Source organism: Brachyhypopomus gauderio, chromosome 16, assembly GCF_052324685.1.
Source record: "Brachyhypopomus gauderio isolate BG-103 chromosome 16, BGAUD_0.2, whole genome shotgun sequence".
Lineage (NCBI taxonomy): Eukaryota > Metazoa > Chordata > Actinopteri > Gymnotiformes > Hypopomidae > Brachyhypopomus > Brachyhypopomus gauderio.
This window is the reverse complement of record NC_135226.1, coordinates 17,092,384-17,108,029: the sequence shown is the minus strand read 5'-3', so window position 1 is coordinate 17,108,029 and position 15,646 is coordinate 17,092,384. Positions and strand designations below refer to the sequence as shown.

Sequence of the window (15,646 nt, the reverse complement as noted above, 5' to 3'; positions counted from 1 at the left end):
CTGAGGTGCATGCAGGGTTTGGTTCTGTATCCTGATTCTGGGAACAGGGTGTGGACCACACCCGGGGGAAATATGATACCATTTAAAGTTCATTTGAAGACTGCAGTCCACAAAGAGCAACACTTAATATTACAGTAGCTATGTCCTGTGTAACACGGGAAAGGAGATCACAAAGGAAGAATGAACTGAAACGGTTATGTGTACGGCCTCGATCAGAAAGAGTAAATTGCTCAATAGTTACCCCACTGCGTACACACACGGAGTGCTGGGTAAAATTTTTTTTAATATTATATGGTTCTGGTAATAGTTCTGTCTTATTTGTCGTGAAATGACACTGGTCCTCATGGAGCAAACATTATTCTGGGCTTTAACTACAGAGGGATATGGTCCCATGCTTTACATGCAGAGTTGTACACTAGAAGAGATTGTAAGGAATGGCGAGGTGGGTAAAGTTAGGAGGTGTTTTATTAGCATTGCTGTTGTTCAGTAGAACCCTTCTGATGATTGTGAGATTGGCCAGAGAACACATATGCAATTCTGTGTGATATTATAGCAGCTATTTTTTTCTTCATAACAGGATTCAAAGCCAAAGTTTCCTGAACTGGAGCCTCAAGCACAGTTTTTATTTTTTCGATCGATTCTTATTTCAGTGCATAATGTTTAAACACATCATTTCAGAGACCTGAGTTCTATTAGTGAGATCTATTAGATATATTAGTGGTCTATCGGTGACTTCTTTGGCCCTTATTGTACACTGTCCATCTTAAAATGTAAAATAAACATTGTGGCAGACTTTACTAGATCAGATTTGTAAAGAAGCAAAACATGATGATTTAAATGTAGTGCCATTGCTCCAATATACAACTGTTGCTAAGGCAAGAAGATTAGCTGTTGTTGCTGATTCTGTTTTCTATATACTGCATTTCTTTCAGTGGTACAGCTGTCTGTCAGTCTTTTTCAAACAATTATATGTTCTCTCCTATTTTAGTATATCAGCACAATTATTACTCGAGGAAACATTTCTGTTGTTTTTTTTAGCTTTATTTCCAATTCACTTGATGAAATTCATTAGCAAAGCCATATGACTGGACATTAACTTAAGGGCTAAACAATTAGGAGGAAGAGGAGAAGAGGAAGAAGAGGATCTGATATTTATTGGGCTATTCATTTACCCAGTATAAAGACTGTACATTTGATCTGCTGGGTTTCCCCTGGAGTGCAGTGACAATGGGAAGACCCTTTAGACTTTGATATTTAAGATGACTATTGTGGTATATAGCCCCGCACATATAACACACAGGGACTTATGAGAGGTAACGCAAAGCCATGGGTTAAAATATGGTGTAGCAGAGCACAGAACAGATCTGAGAAGGGGGTGGAGGTCCAAACCCCCCATGTGGAAGACTGGGTAGGACTAGCTTTGGCTTTTAATCTGTAGCATAAAGCAGGAAGCCGGTGAAGGTGTTGTAGTGGCTGCTGTCATCACACAGGTAGCACGAAGCAAGCAGGGTCACGTCCACCTGGTCCCCGGTTTGCATCTGTTTGGCCAGGACTACGGTGGCACTGTCCTCCTGGTCCTGGTTGTTGTACTCATCCAGCCCCGCGATCGTGATCCCGTTCTTTCGCAGGTGGACGCAGGCGGCCAGAAGGAAGCCGGGCGCGCCCGAGTCGCTGTAGGCGGTGAGAGCGAAGACGTAGACGCCGGAGCGCGGCACCGTGAAGGCGCCCGTGCTGGTGTCGTAACCGTCGCCCAGGTTGATGAACACGCTGCGGTATTTCACCACCACGTCATTTGCGTACGGACCCACGCAGCGCCGGGTGTCCGTCAGGGCCACCGAGAAGGCGCTGCGGCTTGCTGGAAAGGGAGAGAGAGAGAGCGTGGCTATAAGTAATACCAACCTAGGCTAGTGGATCCTAATTTGCATAATTCTGACCTTAATAGCTGTCATGTGTTATTAGAGTACAGCGTGGGAGATGTTGGCTTTTAGATAATATGAGATTCAGACTATTCTGGGAAGGGATGAGTGGCTCACAGCGCATGTTGTTAATGATGCTCTGAGTATGGTCCAGATTCTTCTGGAAATCTTCTAAGGTCAGGTTGAATAAATTCTCCATGTTCCACATCTGCCTCTGCATGAGACAGCATCCACAGGTCGACGGGTCAGACAGGCACACTGCAGACAGGAAGTAACACGGTCAGCTTCAGGCCTGCCACAGAATAACGCAAAAGTAAAGCTGTGGGATAACTTCAAGTTCCAGATTTTAGTGCAACGTTTGGCTCAATCTGCCCTACGTTGACTGGCTCACTAACCATGCAATTCAGCATCATAAAATGCCACGTTTCCTTTTTAAGTTTATCTTTCACTTCTTTTGTTTACCATTGTCAGTGTTGGGGTCAGAGGTCGTGGGTACGCCAGGGCCATTCCAGGAGAATGTGGCGAAGTCTGCATGTGAGTATCCCAACAGGCACAAGAACACAAGGCCTGGATTAGAAAAGACAACACTGTGACACCCAGAAGATGTGTTTACAAAAATTTCTGACATGCCACTTCCCAGCCATTTAAAATATCCATTTTCCTCACCAAGGTAAGAATGCTTGCAATTAGCCTTACCTCTCATTCTGCTGTGTATGGATGTTCTCCGACCATAGGCAGTATGGAGGTGAAGGCATGGCTATAAAGGCTTGGTTTGCTCCACCTCTTGCTTTTTCTAGGTCTGGGAATGGGTGAAACCGCTGGCGTTTTGTTCCTGGTGGTGAGTCTAATATGTAGGTCACAATGTCAGACAATATACACCTGTCTCAAGCTTAGGATATGGTACTCCCACTGAGGTGGGGCAGCGTGATTGGATCAGGATTCCACAGGGAATGGGGCATTGACTCGCATGATAACGGTGGCCAAGAATGTCTAAGCGAGATTAAAGACCGGTTTCTGAATACATTATTTCATCCGTTGTTTGCTTTTTTTAAGGTGGGAAATGTTTTTTTCCACCGTGGAGCAAGGGCAGCTCTCTTGTACCAACAGAATTACTCCTCATGTTCCTGGCATCAACCAAACCCGAGCAACAGCTCCGCAAAAATTCACCTGGGTAAAACTGCTTTTCTTCCAGTTCTTTGTATTAGATTTGAAGCAGTCTCATTTCAGATTTCTAATTTCAGCTGTTTTAGGAGTACATGTATCCCAGTGTGTACGAATACCTTTTCTATCATTTTGACACAACTTAGTGGACAAGAAATGTTGTGCATTAAGGTGAACTGCTTAGAACATTGGTAAATGTGAGGATAATTTAACACAATAAACAAAGAAGTGAGATTTTTTGTTTTTAATTGTCAGTAGGTGAGATATATGGTGACCAACACTGACCTTATAACTCCATTTACTGCCTTTATAAAATTAAAGGTTAAATGGACGTTACAAAATTATGCAAGATATCAAAGATATATATATTTGAAAACTAAATTCATTACACATCATCCGTACATTATAGCCCTACCTTGTTTTTCTTAGGAGCAGAAAAGAATCACCTCAGCCTCATCTCTCACTTTATTAGAAACACCTTCATCATGCTGGCTCAAACTGGCTACTGTTGAATTGGTTGAATTTTATGTACGATACAGACCACAATTTAACTGTTGGCATGCACAAGTGTCCGTTTCTGATCACAGGACAAATGCTGACCAAATATTCCTTAGGTAGCAGACCATTCTCAACAGAGCACTTTCATGGGGATGTTGTGGGTTTGAAATGCCACCATAGGCCTGCTAGAGTTTAATGTCTGGGTTGACAGTAGTCCTGTACAAATTACCAGGCCAGCAGGAGTCCCATAGTCAGAAAACCGACTACGGATGAAAGCAAATTGTGCAGGTTAACAGTGGTGTAGACACCACCTGTATGCTTCCACAAAGTGAAGTGATGAGTGTATTTACTGTCTTGTAGAACCTTAAAAAAGCTAAGACACATAATCTGTATTTTAGAGACACTATGGGTTTGCTGGTGTGAAAACCTCTCTCATATGCAGTCTTCAGAACCTCTATAGAATGTTGTGCCGATTTTGGGTGGGTGCAAGACTAGAAGCTCATGTGAGAGAACATTGGGGGAAAAGTAGGCTAAAGCCCACATGAGAGTAGACTGGGGGTAAATGTAGGATATAGCCCGCGTGTGCAGAGTGAGCATGCAGTATGATTTTCTGCAGTCATTCTTTTATGATCTACAGAGAAACATCCTGTTTATGGTCAGAATGTATTTTGATGTACAAAATTAAGAGACTTAGAACGCAGTAAGCAGAAACAAACCAGGTGCATCTTAGTAATCATTTCCTCTGATGTCACGAGTGTCAATCCAAAACTCCACGCCTGTATGATGATTAAACTCACAGAAACCCTGGATCATGTTATAAATATACACACCCTCTAGTGGCCATGCAAAACAGTGTGGCATTTTCAACAACACTAAGACACCTTATGCAAGATTTTTACTGAAAAATTAGAGGAATTTTACAAAACATGCTGCAAAACCAAAGATGATGGTGACCACCAAAAAAGAAACCCCCAGAATCTTCAAACCGCCATCATCCTTCATCAGTGTTTTTCTTCCCCTCTTATTCCAGCTGACACAGGGTGATGGTGGAGCCCACCGCAGACCAGAAGCGGAAGCTGGGGTAGAGAGGGCCACTGAATTCGGTTTCGATGCAGCAGATCTGATGCGCCTGCTTGTGTAAAACCCTGTAGAAGGCCAGCACGCCTGCCTGCTGGTCCAGGTAGATGCCCACACAGCGTGCCTTGGGTGCGGCCAGGGTCGTCTCCTTCCCATCATGCCACAGAGAAAAGGAGGTGCCTGACCAGTACAGGCCCCAGGAGTGATCGTTGTAGCCAATCCTGGAGCTGTTGTCCGACGCAGAGCGCCCCATGTCTTTATATGCCACGCCGATGGTGACCTGAAGAGAAAATGACTCTGCATTGTCCAACACTCTTCTACAGTTTTCAAAAATTATGCATATTAATGCTTATTTCGCATAATTTTGCATAACATTTGTGTTGCAGTACCTTCTGGCCGGTCCACTCTACCTCCCAGTAGTAAGGGCTTCCAGCCAATGGTTCCCGGCACATGACCTGTCTCCAGTACAGGAAGCGCTCGGCATGGTCCGGGTAGTTCTGGTTTTCGGCGCGGAGAGTTGCCTTGCGGTCCCCGTCAGACAAACGAATATGACGAAATTCGCTGTTGTGGTCTAGTGTAGGCTCGAAGCGGACTGAAAGAAAAGGCCTTGCACTGGCATTCTTCGAAAACATAACACTTTTGCAAACTTGACCATTTCATTTAGATTTTGAAAATAATGCACTGTAAAGTCTGGTTGATTTACTTTTTTGATATACAAGCAGGTAACAAATAATACAGAATGCTACTTGCTCTAAAATGAAATGATTTTTGTTTATTACAAAAACCAAATATAATAGCCAAATTATATGTTGAAAGAATTAGAAGTTATACCAACAAATTTTATTCTTGAGGATTATACAAAATATTTTAATGAATTATACAGTATTGCCTAATTAATTAGGAGTAATTGTTTGCTTTGTCTCACATTCAGACGACCTTTCAGAGAGTGTGTCTTGGCAAAGGAATGTTCTAATAAGTACAGAGGACTCGAGAACCAAACTGGCCAAATCTCACGCCAATTTATCAACTCCAAACGGACAGACTCAGAGGTTCAGTCATTACTGCCCTCAGCCATTAATCGGTGATGGGATATTGACTGGGGCTCTGCACCTGCATTTTAATTTTGAAAGATGTAAATAGGCACTCACATTTAAACATTTCTTCCCTGGTTTTAGGTGCTGGGTTTTCCACACTGAAGGAGGTCAATTTCTTTACTGCACAAAAAGAAAAGCGGAGGTCATTAAGACTAGAAATCAAAATATGTTGCTCCTGCACTGCATTCTGTGTGTGTTGCACCTGAGCTTGCAGAAGGTGGTGGAGGCTGATGAGGGGTGCATGAATCAGGCGTGGTGCCCAGCGGCTTACTCATGATGGATGCGGCTTCTAAATACAAAGCAGTTAAGCTTTACTTAAAATCATTCTATTATCCCATTAGAAATTCCATATGATTTAATAAATATGCTATTAAGTATTTGTTTTTGATGGATGTTTACTGAGATGAAACGGAGAACGTTAACAATGGGGAGCATGCTAAAACAATTACAACACACAAATTATAACATCAAGTCAAGATCCAGCAGTTTTTCCTTAGGGGAAATAATGCAAAACAAGCCCACGTCTTACCTGATTTCTGTGACGTGGCTGGCAGAGAGGGAGGCAGCGGTCCTGATGCTGTGGGAGGCAGCGGTCCTGATGCTGTGGGAGGCAGCGGTCCTGATGCTGTGGGAGGCAGCGGTCCTGATGCTGAGGCCTGAGCAGGAGGCTCCGTTGCTGTAACTGCAGCATCGTTCACTACAGGGGCAAAACAAACCATTTTTATTCCATCATCAGAAATTGTATCATTATTTCACAGGGCTGACGGTTCGGTGGTGGACCCTGAGTTGTGCATGCTGGGTGAATTTGTTGAATGAAGACATCAAATGTTTGGATGACGAATAAAAAAACACCACGAGCCGCCTGCCCCAGGTTCAGTTACGGTGTTCTGGACAGGCAGCAGGTCTCACCAGCTCTGAAGATGGTGGTCAAGCTTCCCTTGAGAAAGTCATGCAGGCCCTCTCTGAAAGCCCCCAAGGCTGAGCCGATCCCCCCGGCTTCTTCCTCCGGCCGGCCCATCTGCAGCCCCGCACTGCCAACCTGCTCTACATCCATCATGGAGTCAATATTCTGCACCCCACAGCACAAGAGGAGGTATTAATAACAGGTAGTCCAATACAAAAACCTACAAACCATCAGGGTAGAGTTATATAACTAAAAAACTAGTAGAACAACCTATATTCTGCCTTCGTATGCTCCAATTCAGCTAGTAAGGAGGCAAATGCTTGTAGTGGGTCTTCTCTTGCTTACGTGAAGGAACTGAATGGAGTCTTCTGTGTTGGACAGCCTGTTCAGCTCTTCCTCTCGCTTGGCCAGCTGGCTGATCTCGTGCTGCAGACGGTAGCGGTTGGCCTCGAGGCGATTATAATAGGAGGACTCGTAGTTGTGAAGGAGCTCCGTTACGTGGGAGCTCATCGACTCAACACTCTTCATGGCCTCAGCGTGGATCTCCAGGCTGTCCGTCTGCAGGCCCTGAACGGCATCCTGAACCAAATGTGTGTGCCACCCAATCAATGAGCAGTTCCTAGCAAACGTATTTCACTTAATTCTCTTCTACTTGATAGAAGGTAGTAAGCTTTAGTTTTACCTTGTGGGCTTGGAAGACCTGTGGTAATGTTTGTATGATCTGCTGTCTGTCATGGATACACTTTTGTATCAGTGTTGCCAGCTTTCGCTGCTCGGTGAGAAAGAAAAACAACAAAAAAAAATGTGATCAATCAAAACATTTTTTAAACTCAAGAGTAAATCATCCAGCTTGAGGTGGATGAAGCCAATGAGACATACGGAGTCCAAACAGATTTAAAAAGCAAACAATACCTGTTTCTCATTCCTTTCCTCGTCCGGACGGACCACTCGATGACCCTTGTGTCCCAGGAGGCTACATTCGTCACACACTTTCTCCTTGTCATCACAGCAGTACAACTCAAGCACCTGTTGGTGCAGGGGACAGAGTTCAGGGGAGCTGTGAGGGAGCTGTGGATAAAGGCCTTCCTGGACCGGGCCCCCTTCATTGGGTTCCCCAACTCCGTTGGGCGGTGCCGCTTGAGCAGAGAAATCCACGTGCGTGTCGGCAGACGGAGCAACGGAGGAGCAAACGGGCGATGGAGGCCGGTCCTGCTCCCTTACGCTCAGCTTCTTCATAGCCTCCATCAGCATGTTGTTCCTGCCCAGGCAGGGTCTGGGTTTGAACACCTGTCTGCACTGGGGGCACGAGTACACACCCTTTGCAGCCTTATCCCAATGTTTCTGGATGCACTGGAGGCAGTAGGTGTGACCACAAGGAAGCGTAGCCGGGTCACACAGGACTTCCAGACAAACGGCGCAGGAAAACATATCTGGAGGGCAGCTGGACGTAGCCATCGTGGGAAAAGAATAAGGAGAAGCCAAGTTTCCTGGAGATGGTGTAGAGACGAGCTACGTCCGAAAAGCACAAAGAGCTAGATATTAAAGCTACAGTGGGTGGAGTTAGTGACTGGTATAACAGGTCCTGTAGTACTTTCCTGAGTCATGAGATGAAGGTGCAGGAGTTCTACCAGTTTCAGTCCCCGCAGTTTAAATGATGTAGACTGAGAAGAATGAGAGAAATGCAAAAAAGGAAGACAGACCTGTTTATCACGTCACTAATGGAGAGAGAGAGTCAGCTAAATTATTTCACATTTTATAACACGTTTGAGAAGTTTGAGAATGATAGCAATGAATGTTAAGATTTGAATGTTTTACCATTCAAATTGTATTTGTTGAAATATTTCAATAAGATAAATTGTAAATAAACAAGTACAATATATATACATATATATATATATATATACATATATATATATATATATACATATATATATATATGTATAGTTTGTTATACACATTTTAGCTTATTACTAATATCCAACAGTCATATATTTGAGAGTATCTGAAGAACTTCGCTTATTTGTAAACAGCCATGTATTAAGTGAATCGGCAAATTAAGTTTACTTTAAGTAATACAGGTGAATACTATTCAATGATATAAATGATATCTTTACTGTGCTGTGGTGATTGCATACGTAGCCTGAAATGAAGGCGTCAATCCTAGACCATTGGCCAATATACTCCAAGTATATTGTATCAAGTTAAAGACTCAATTTCAAGGTCCTCGAGTCATTCACTGTAGTGCTAGTCTAGTAATCACCCTAAAACGGGGACTTGGGGCGCATCTGGCAACCCGCTCAGCCACCGGAAAGCTCCAGTGTTTTAGCTGTTTTCAAGGTGAGTGACTTGAAGCCTCAAACCTTTCCTGTACGAGCACGTCTGGATATCACATACATGGTTGTTGGTTTAAAATGTGCCAAAAGAGGAGGAAATTAAAAGCTACATTGCCGTTTACTCGGAAACTGTAGCTAGTTAGCTGGCCCGCGTGTAGTTGCGCTAGCTAATGCTAATGACGGGTCGCAGGTATCGGGGTTCATTGACCAGGTGCGCTTCACCTGCAGAAACATGGCGAGTGTCACCGCACGCTCGTAGACAGAAAGACGAATAAGATACGGAGGTATAACCAGGTATATGGCCGAGCATTCAGAGACTGAGGTTGAACCGTGCTTATATCTGGTAGCGGATTAAATCGCCTTAAAAAAACGTCCCCTGTAAGTCAGAAACACAGGTACAATACGATACCGCGGGCGCCCGTTATCGAGAAAAGCCGCATGTTCATGTGAAACATGAGCTGGTTTATCGTGGCACTACAGCGTCACGAACAGGTATCGTGCCTGATCTCCAGGACGTCTAGGAAATTCACCTCTTGGTCTTTGAAGGCCACCGATACGCACAGCGCCCTCAGCAGCACACCTTTAGCACAGTGAGTGTGTGTTAATGATCAGGTGTGTTGGATCAGTGTGCAGGTGGGTTAAAACTGGCCACCCATGAAACGAAGTATTTATTTATTTTTTATATTTTTAGGATTAGGGATGATGCCAGTTGGTAGTGATGGCTAGGCAGGAGTTCTGGGTTTGCAGTGAGTGAGTGAGTGAGTGTGTGTGTATATAACAATATAATGCTCTTTCATTAGTTTTATTCAGAACTTTAGTCCCTTATCCTACAAGTACTTAGCAAATGTGAGAATTTCTCCAAGACTTGCAAAAACATTTGGGTACAGCATACTCACACACAGTAAGACTGTAGTGTAGTCCAGAAAGGACACTTCCTTCACCCTCCAAAACATACTGTTTCTCTGGAAACCTTGTGGACTACTCCACAAAATTTAACTGTATACATATGTATAAGTATGTGTGTTCACGGTCTAAAATTCCCCACACTTAAGCACAGAATAAGTGATTTGTAAAAATGTGCTACAGATCCATTTGCCTGTTGCGAATTTCATTTGGACTTGTTTTCATCCCAGGATGTTTAGGTGTCCTTGGTCAGTGACTTCAGCATGCCTACTGGGGACCCATAAGTCTGTGATTACGACACTCGGACGCTCCCAGAAACGCCCTCTCGGAGGCGTAGTGAGCAACGGCCTTCACTCACAATGGCTGCACATGGTCAGTAGAGAGAGAGGACGACCGCAGAGGAAGCCCGACCCGCACAGACTCACTGGAGAGGCTCGTCACGGGTCCTTCTGTTGCCACGGTAACACAGACATTCGTGTTAACCCTGCAGACGTGACGAAGCAGGCAGCCGGACCTCTGACCCCTCCAAAGCCCATTTCATCAGACCGGTTCGGGGAGTCCACTCCCTGCATCCGCCTACCTCTTGGACAGCAAGCGGAGAAGCACGGCCATTCTGCACGGACGTGCAAATCAGAGCAGAGCGCAGGTGTTAAAAATCAGAACTACCGTTCTCCCTGTGGGGTCACAGGCAAGTTTAATGGGTCGTACATGTTAACCAGGAGGCTCTGGACTCCCTGTCCCGCGGGTCAGAGCCATTACGGACTTTTGACGGCCCGAGCCCGGGGCGTGCACAGGAGAGCGGCCCAGCCGGCCACCCTGGACGAGTGCCTGTCAGCCCAGAACGAGGCCCGCTGCCGTGGCCAGCTGCGGGCCAACGCGGCGCTCTACGAGACGGTGCCGGCCAAGGGCTGCGCGGCCGTGCTGGTGGGTCTGTGCACCGTGGGCGGAGAACCCTCTCTTCTCTTCACACTCAGATCCAGCAAACTGAGGGGGCGACACAAAGGCGACGTCAGGTACTGGTACTGGTTCTGTCCTATTTAAAGCCGCACATTGTACAGTGGGTGGTTAGCCTTCGTCAGACGTGGCCACCTCAGGAGACACATGTATCCATCTCACACCCTCCATCCAAAGACGTGCCTGCTGAGTGCTTAAATCTATCCTTCTGTGCAAGGGTAGTACTTTATGTGCAAGTATTAAATGAATAAATATATAAACACAGGCAAGGAGCACCACATCTGTGTAGAGAAGTTTCATGATTGATAGATACATTCTAACATTTTTTGTTAAAATTATGACTAGAAATGAGTTCAGATTAAAGATCTCAGGCCTGTCAGAGGCTTTTTTTTTGGTTATCAGAGTATTTATTTTAGTTATAAGGATATAATGATAAAGATATCAGCATTAAACTTACATCAGACTAAGTAGTGTTCCCTTCGTGGTGCCACCCAGTAATGTTACTTACAGATAACAACTGTTGTGATGACGTCAGTTCCCTTGTTATCTGCTTCTGAACGGGATGTCTGTATCTGAACGCAAACATGTCTTCACCCGGCAGTTTCGCGGGTGGGAAGCGAGACTCCTCGGACAGGAACGTCGTGGACACGGCACTACGAGAGGCGTACGAGGAGCTCGGGGTTGCCGTGACCGAGGACGAAGTGTGGGGTCTCCTGAAGCCACTGCGTGATAGGGTGAGGCTTCGCTCACGTGAGAGTTCACGCCACCGCACACCGGGGCGTCACACGCTAGCCTTCTCCCCAGAACTCAACCTGCTAAGTTTGGAAAGTTTGACGTGGTTCAGGTTCAGTGTAGTTTCATGGAAGATCGTGATGGGGGAATGCTGTGAACACAGCTACACAGCCCTTATTTCCTGTCATCTTCTTGGCTCTCCACTACTTTGAATACTGTTCTGCAAATGTATATCTAACAGATATGGGGGCACCAGGTCAAAACCAATTGGCCATTTAAAATTGGTTGCATGCTCCACCCTGATTGGAGAACTTCAACTTTAAGGTGCATCATTATACCCGATACACATGCATAATAATATGTCAATCTTAAATCCTTTCTTTGTAGTTGCTGCCATCTCCCCCATTTCTTTATTTAGCAGCCCCCCCCCCCCCCCCCCCCCCAATGTCAAAAAGATATAAGCAAGTTCTGTTGTAATTGCGCGTTACTCATAGGTGCACGCATTTTTATTTATGTTGTGCTTTTTCAGTCGGGAATGTTGATTGCTCCTGTGCTAGCCAACCTCGGACCTCTGGAATCTCTAACGCTCCGTCCCAACCCAACCGAGGTAAGCGGAGTTGAGGTGCTCGTCTTCAGATAAAGCTTCTTGCTGGACTTTCTTTTTCCTTGTGTCCCTCCGTGTCCTACAGGTGGAAGAGATCTTCACCCTGACTGTAGCCCATCTATGCAACCCTCAGAACCGGGGTTACACACACTTTCGGACTGGTGATCACTATAGCTACACTCTTCCTGTGTTTCACAATGCTAAGTACAGAATCTGGGGGCTGACTGCAATAGCCTTGGATCAAACCCTCAAAGTCATTATGCCTGTTTAACAATTGTACATCTTGATTCTAGAGGGCATTTTTGATGCAAAAAATTGTTTATTTGTCCTTGATGCAGAGTTTGATAGCACACTTTAGAACTGACGTTTATGATTGTTGATATCATGTTCATTAATGAGCACACTTTAGAACTGACGTTTATGATTGTTGATATCATGTTCATTAATGAGCCTCATTAACCTTGAACATCACTGTCTGCCCCTGAACTATGCAATGCCGGTGTCCCTATTCTGGACATTTGAAATAGTAGCACTTAATCTATTGACTAGATAATTTTACAAATACTGCATTGGTGTTGTGACGAGTTTAAGTAAATTAATCATTTTTCAGAACTTTCACTGTTTGGGAAAAATACCTTATCATGTCAAACCACTAACTGGATTTGTTTTGTACCAGGCATTTCAATAAAAGTGTTTTAAAGAGATAAATGATTTTCATTTGTCTATTTGCCACATTCTAAATTAAGACTAATCTTAGTCCTTCTGTAATCTAGGTCATTTACTGTCTTCTCTGATTCCTCCTGAATAGAATTAATGTATATAGATTATAATTATAGACACTAACATGATGAATTGTTATGAAAGGCAAAACCTGATCATTTCAGTCTGTGCTTCTAAGATTTTCCCATTGACATAATGTTAAGCTTTTTGTTACTGGCAAGGAATAATCTGTACAAACCAGGTCATTAACACTTCAGAGAAGGAGCAACGATGTGGCGGATAGAAAATATAATATGAACAAATATCTGATATAAAGTAAAATACACATCAACTTATTCATACTGGCTGCTTTACATATTCTTGGTTACTTCTTGGTTATCAAAACTGCATGTTTATGATCACAGTTTTGTTTGAAAATCACAGTTTTCTTGTGAAGTACAGTAATGAGACTTTCATTCACACAAAAAAACATTTCTAAGATGCATTTTTTATAGAATCAAGAGAAATTGTGCTTTACTGTAATTTATTGTAAGTTACTGTAAGACAAAATGATAGCAATACACTATATAGATATAAAATGCAAAAACATTCTATACAATTATACATATTTAACTGCCATTGTGGGGAACTGTCACTTCAACACAATAACACAGTATTCAGTAGGAGCTACAAACTCTCACATTTTCCAGCGCAGGATTAATTTATACTTAAATTGCTTAAAATGCCATCTTTTCTCACTGGCTTTTAATTCAGTTAATTAAGCTTATTGTGTTAATCCTTTTAGTGTCTTTTATTGCCTTGTTTTCGCACTACAATTTGTAGATGTTGCACTTTGGTCGACACTTGCTGTTGTTTTAAAGTGCTATATAAATAAAATTGAATTGAATTGAATTGAATATACATCATGGACATTTTCCATGAAGGTTTTGGGAGAAACACTTATTTAGCTGCTACATTCTGTGCTTTGCAGTATAGTAACAGTGCTGTAGAAAGAATGTTTATGGGTCTTTGGTAAGTTGTTTTGAGGAATAAAAGGCAAAAAGCATTTTTTAGAACAAATTGATCTGCTGTTTTAATATTTTACTAAAGAACCTACTACAATATACAGCTAACTATGATGCACACTAGATAATTTAATTAAAGCATACACTGGAGTGACAAAAATAGTTATTTAAACGTTAGCCTAAAACTTGTTTTACTCAAAAGTAAACTTTTAGCATTTTTGCAAGGAAGTCAAATCCTTCACGAATCTGCCAAGAAACTATCACGATACCAAGCAATAAAACCATAAAACCATTCTCCATAAAATCATCCTCCAGAAACTGTCAGAACAGGCACAGACTGATGGGCCCCACCAGCGGCGGACGGCCACAGTGATGCATGCAGGTACAGTCGGGCCTCGAGGCGTCCTAGGGGAGGGAACACGCCAGGGGGTCTTGCGAGTCAGGTAGGAGGTGGCAGCCGAGAGGCCAGCTCAGGCCCAGGAGATCCAGGGCCCGGCCGCATCGTCTCCGGGCGGCCGAGCAAACGGTCCTGCACGGTTGGAGCACCCCACCCCACGGGCTGCACTGGGGCAGGAACATGGCACACACCAGCTGCCGCAGGGGCTCGAAGCACGCCAGCTCCATCAGCGCCTGCACAAAGAGGCACACCCAGACGTATCAAAGGGGTTATTCAACCACCCTGAACGTGACATAGAGGATTCTGGGTACTGTAGTCCCTCACCTTGTACTCGCCCAGCATGTCGGCAGCCTGGCTTTGATCGGTGATGGAGAGCCACACGTTTGGGAAGGAGGTGAGGTTGTAGCTCAGACCTTGGCACATCTCCACCTGGATGCGCTCACAAGATGATTCTAGAGCGACGTGGATAAACTCTTCCTTCAGGAACACTAACAAGACCCTTTAGAAGATGCTTTATATTTTCCTATTCCCTCTGTGTTTTTAATGCGTGCATCACGGCAGGTACGGGCGCCCACTCTTACTGAAAGGAGGGAAGGTGGAGTTGCTGCAGCTTTGCTCATCGGCTCCGTCAGCACAGTCGTCCCAGCCGTCGCAGACACGCTCGGCGGGGAGACAGTCCCCCGTGGGGCAGGCAAACTGCCCGGACCCGCAGCCCCCTAGAGGGTGTGTAGTGAACGCACAGTGGCCTTGTGGAAGCAATGGGCCATTTTGATGCCATTATGTAATCGATTATTTGAGTTTGCACAACTCAAACCGGTTTTCAATACTCGGACGTTAAGCAGCTGTATCCGTAAAGGTGTCGATTAACTTGTAATTGTCACATCCCTTTAAAAAATCCCCCTCCGTCTAAATAGGGAATAGCACTCATGTAGTTCCAAAAACATGGATGACTCCTCATTGTCATACGATTACGTGCTGCATATTGTCACCTACTTTCACAGAGCATAATATTTCCACTAACCATTGTTGTTTGTGTTCCTGTGCCAAAGCGCCTTATAAAGACAGGCCGTGTTCCACTCGTAAATAGACAGCCTTACAATACTCACTTTCTGAGCGAGTGATGACCTGATACGACGCACAAAAGCCACTGTCAGCCACACCTTCATCAGCCACAAACACCACAGTCATCATCGGCCCAGAGGAGGTCAGGTGAGGAGGGAGACCTGAACCGCAGAACCTACGATCCGGGAAGTGAAGCCTACTGATGTTATCTGGAAGGATAAAGCCACACACACCTCCACTCTCTGTGATGGTGCGTTCCCTCCGCAAGAAACGATGCGATTTGTGAC

At 44.4% G+C, this 15,646-nt stretch overlaps 4 protein-coding genes across 12 annotated transcripts in view; 1 reads left to right on the top strand and 3 right to left on the bottom strand.

Annotated features, from left to right (window-relative positions):
- Positions 1 to 1,051: 1,051 nt before the first annotated feature.
- Positions 1,052 to 2,674, bottom strand: cbln20 (cerebellin 20). 2 transcript variants are annotated; one of them, XM_076976907.1, is made up of 4 exons: positions 2,613 to 2,674; positions 2,379 to 2,444; positions 2,034 to 2,174; positions 1,052 to 1,855 (listed from the first exon to the last, which is right to left on the bottom strand). In XM_076976907.1, the coding sequence occupies exons 1-4, from the start codon at positions 2,617 to 2,619 to the stop codon at positions 1,428 to 1,430; spliced, it is 642 nt and encodes a 213-aa protein (XP_076833022.1). In that variant the 5' UTR covers positions 2,620 to 2,674; the 3' UTR covers positions 1,052 to 1,427. The 2 variants fall into 2 exon arrangements, with proteins under 2 accessions (XP_076833022.1, XP_076833021.1); XM_076976906.1 differs by having other exon boundaries at positions 1,053 to 1,855; positions 2,379 to 2,483; positions 2,613 to 2,655.
- A 632-nt stretch (positions 2,675 to 3,306) lies between these two features.
- ftr86 (finTRIM family, member 86) lies at positions 3,307 to 9,595 on the bottom strand. Of its 4 annotated transcripts, none has more exons than XM_076976774.1 (10): positions 9,514 to 9,595; positions 7,563 to 8,311; positions 7,333 to 7,419; positions 6,996 to 7,229; positions 6,656 to 6,815; positions 6,276 to 6,443; positions 5,949 to 6,035; positions 5,801 to 5,866; positions 5,042 to 5,244; positions 3,307 to 4,932 (listed from the first exon to the last, which is right to left on the bottom strand). In XM_076976774.1, the coding sequence occupies exons 2-10, from the start codon at positions 8,103 to 8,105 to the stop codon at positions 4,597 to 4,599; spliced, it is 1,884 nt and encodes a 627-aa protein (XP_076832889.1). In that variant the 5' UTR covers positions 8,106 to 8,311; positions 9,514 to 9,595; the 3' UTR covers positions 3,307 to 4,596. The 4 variants fall into 4 exon arrangements, with proteins under 4 accessions (XP_076832889.1, XP_076832887.1, XP_076832886.1 ...); XM_076976772.1 differs by lacking the exon at positions 9,514 to 9,595 and adding an exon at positions 9,206 to 9,340; XM_076976771.1 differs by lacking the exon at positions 9,514 to 9,595 and adding an exon at positions 8,765 to 9,042.
- On the top strand, positions 8,829 to 12,878 carry nudt8 (nudix hydrolase 8). 5 transcript variants are annotated; one of them, XM_076976777.1, is made up of 5 exons: positions 8,829 to 8,987; positions 10,117 to 10,899; positions 11,442 to 11,574; positions 12,102 to 12,179; positions 12,262 to 12,878. In XM_076976777.1, the coding sequence occupies exons 2-5, from the start codon at positions 10,118 to 10,120 to the stop codon at positions 12,445 to 12,447; spliced, it is 1,179 nt and encodes a 392-aa protein (XP_076832892.1). In that variant the 5' UTR covers positions 8,829 to 8,987; position 10,117; the 3' UTR covers positions 12,448 to 12,878. The 5 variants fall into 5 exon arrangements, with proteins under 5 accessions (XP_076832892.1, XP_076832890.1, XP_076832894.1 ...); XM_076976775.1 differs by lacking the exon at positions 8,829 to 8,987 and adding an exon at positions 9,408 to 9,616; XM_076976779.1 differs by lacking the exon at positions 8,829 to 8,987 and adding an exon at positions 9,688 to 9,741.
- Positions 12,879 to 13,452: 574 nt separating this feature from the next.
- The window catches only part of mfrp (membrane frizzled-related protein), a 7,735-nt gene continuing 5,541 nt past the window's right edge, over positions 13,453 to 15,646 (bottom strand). The window contains exons 11-14 of the mRNA XM_076975984.1: positions 15,404 to 15,646; positions 14,879 to 15,013; positions 14,622 to 14,749; positions 13,453 to 14,530 (exon numbers count right to left, since the gene is read on the bottom strand). The exon at positions 15,404 to 15,646 is cut by the window's right edge and continues 208 nt beyond it. Of these exons, the coding sequence (XP_076832099.1) occupies positions 14,306 to 14,530; positions 14,622 to 14,749; positions 14,879 to 15,013; positions 15,404 to 15,646 (731 nt within the window). The 3' untranslated portion in view covers positions 13,453 to 14,305. The remainder of the gene's footprint in view (positions 14,531 to 14,621; positions 14,750 to 14,878; positions 15,014 to 15,403) is intronic.

Excerpts from the sequence above, each read along its gene's own strand:
- cbln20 (XM_076976906.1), bottom strand. Across the intron at positions 2,175-2,378 it reads TGACCCCAACACTGACAATG|TGTGCCTGTCTGACCCGTCG; the intron begins GTAAACAAAAGA and ends TCCTGTCTGCAG. Across the intron at positions 1,856-2,033 it reads CATCATTAACAACATGCGCT|CAAGCCGCAGCGCCTTCTCG; the intron begins GTGAGCCACTCA and ends CTCCCTTTCCAG.
- ftr86 (XM_076976774.1), bottom strand. The coding sequence starts at position 8,105 with ATGGCTACGTCCAGCTGCCCTCCAGATATGTTTTCCTGCGCCGTTTGT. Across the intron at positions 5,245-5,800 it reads CAGGGAAGAAATGTTTAAAT|TCCGCTTCGAGCCTACACTA; the intron begins GTGAGTGCCTAT and ends CTTTTCTTTCAG. Across the intron at positions 4,933-5,041 it reads TAGAGTGGACCGGCCAGAAG|GTCACCATCGGCGTGGCATA; the intron begins GTACTGCAACAC and ends TTTTCTCTTCAG.
- nudt8 (XM_076976775.1), top strand. The coding sequence starts at position 9,588 with ATGATCAGGTGTGTTGGATCAGTGTGCAG. Across the intron at positions 10,900-11,441 it reads CGACACAAAGGCGACGTCAG|TTTCGCGGGTGGGAAGCGAG; the intron begins GTACTGGTACTG and ends TTCACCCGGCAG. Across the intron at positions 12,180-12,261 it reads TCCGTCCCAACCCAACCGAG|GTGGAAGAGATCTTCACCCT; the intron begins GTAAGCGGAGTT and ends CGTGTCCTACAG.